This window comes from Mus caroli, chromosome 13, assembly GCF_900094665.2.
Source record: "Mus caroli chromosome 13, CAROLI_EIJ_v1.1, whole genome shotgun sequence".
NCBI classification, from domain to species: domain Eukaryota; kingdom Metazoa; phylum Chordata; class Mammalia; order Rodentia; family Muridae; genus Mus; species Mus caroli.
Genome location: NC_034582.1, coordinates 93044813 through 93046602, shown reverse-complemented (window position 1 = coordinate 93046602; position 1790 = coordinate 93044813). Strand labels below are relative to the sequence as shown.

Genomic DNA, 1790 nt, shown 5'->3' with positions numbered 1-1790 from the left:
TAGCCCTGGCTGTCCTGGAACTCACTCTGTAGACCAGGCTGGCCTCGAACTCAGAAATCTGCCTGCCTCTTCCTCCCGAGTGCTGGGATTAAAGGCGTGCGCCACCACTACCCAGCACTTTCTCACTGTTGAGGCAAAATAAGACAAAGGCTAGAGGAACTCCCAATTCCTAGGTATTATTTCAAAGACGGATACAGGGATAACAAAGAACAGTTGAAAAGAATTGAGACAAGGGAAAGGAAAAGGCCCTTCATAAATTATAAACCACTGAGTATAACGCACAGCACATGTTATTTATTTCTACACGAGCCGGTCATAGAGAACCAGGCCCCAGTTACTCTTACTTTCCCTTGGTATTCGACAACACAGACAAAAGCTGAGAATATCAAGTTCAAACAACTTTTTCCCTCACTAATCAATAGTCAAGGAAGAGAATGCTGATGCTAACGACGAAACATGATGCTTGCACAGGCCTCAAGCACAACAAATGTTTTCAACTGACTGCGTGTGCTACTGAGCTCACTGCGTACACTCATAGTTACAGAAGAGTTATATGTGAAAACGAAATCGATTTTGACTTTACTTTTTATATCCTGCATTTCCGTCAGCTTGGGAAGTGGAATCAGACTGGCCCTTAATTAACTTGTCCCCTAGAGTTACTTCTGTATGTGCATTTCCCATGCCAGCAACAGAAAGGTGATGCTGAAAGTGCTGCATAAGTGATAATAATCTCCATGTAAACTTTCCTGACTAAAAGAGTAACATAAGGAGATGTAATTAAGAACTGAAGGAGGAGGAAGCTGTCTGCATTTGTACACTTCCATTTGGGAGCTGAAAGCCCTGTATTAACTGAATCGTGATCTGGCTTCTTACCTTTATAATTTTCTTTCTTTATGAAATAATCCATCAGTAAGTTGAATGTAAAGTTATCTGGAAAAATTCCATACTGAACCTGTAATAAAAGTGAAAACAGAGAATGAAATCATCTCTAATTCTGTCTGTAATATAACCTCATGGATTAGTCAGGGCAGTGGACCCACTGAGGAAAACTACATAACTCTCATTTGCAGCATCGGTGGCAGAGAGACTGAAGCTGTGACTCACGAGGTTTGCAAACTGGAACTGTCGGTCGGGGGAGAAAGTTGAGCAGGTGTTTGACAGAGGACAACTGACAGGTAAAAACTGTAAAGCCCGTCTGTCATCATCTTAGTCCTGTCACAGCTAAACAACAACAGAAAGAGACCCAACCCCCCCTCCCCCCTCCAATGGTCCAATGACTCTTCACAAGGTCTGAATGAAAATCCCAAACAGACCTTAAGGAAAAAGCATGAGTTACACAGCACATGGCCTGACTTCTAAATGCCCAAGAAACATGCCTAAGCTTCGCTGTACACCAAGTGCCTAGGACTCTGTTTGCCTTTATATTTAAGATGTCAGAATCTAAGAATATTTTAGGAATAAACAAGGATGCGTCAGTGTCTGCTTCAGGGCTTCGTAGGAGTATTTTCATGTCTCAGATCTTGAAGTCTCAGGCCCCAGCATCAGAACTGGGATGGAACCTTCAAGTTTTAGTGGGTTTCTCTGATTTTCACTTACACTTGAGCCTGACTCCTTACTGCCTCGATCATGGTTATAGTTTTACCCAAAACTCTTACTTCAATAGGATTAACCTCTCTGTTCCATAGTGTCACCAACTACCAAAAACAACGGGGGAACTTTTTTTTTTTTGCCCCACCTACTTTACTGCCTTGGGAGCTTCCTAACCCTCCATTGTGAATCCCAGGCTGACA

At 42.6% G+C, this 1790-nt stretch overlaps 1 protein-coding gene across 1 annotated transcript in view; it reads right to left on the bottom strand.

Annotated features, from left to right (window-relative positions):
* Positions 1 to 1790, bottom strand: part of Mrps27 (mitochondrial ribosomal protein S27) — a 72306-nt gene that overhangs the window by 12479 nt on the left and 58037 nt on the right. Inside the window, exon 6 of the mRNA XM_021180173.2 lies at positions 874 to 952. Within this exon, the coding sequence (XP_021035832.1) occupies positions 874 to 952 (79 nt within the window). The remainder of the gene's footprint in view (positions 1 to 873; positions 953 to 1790) is intronic.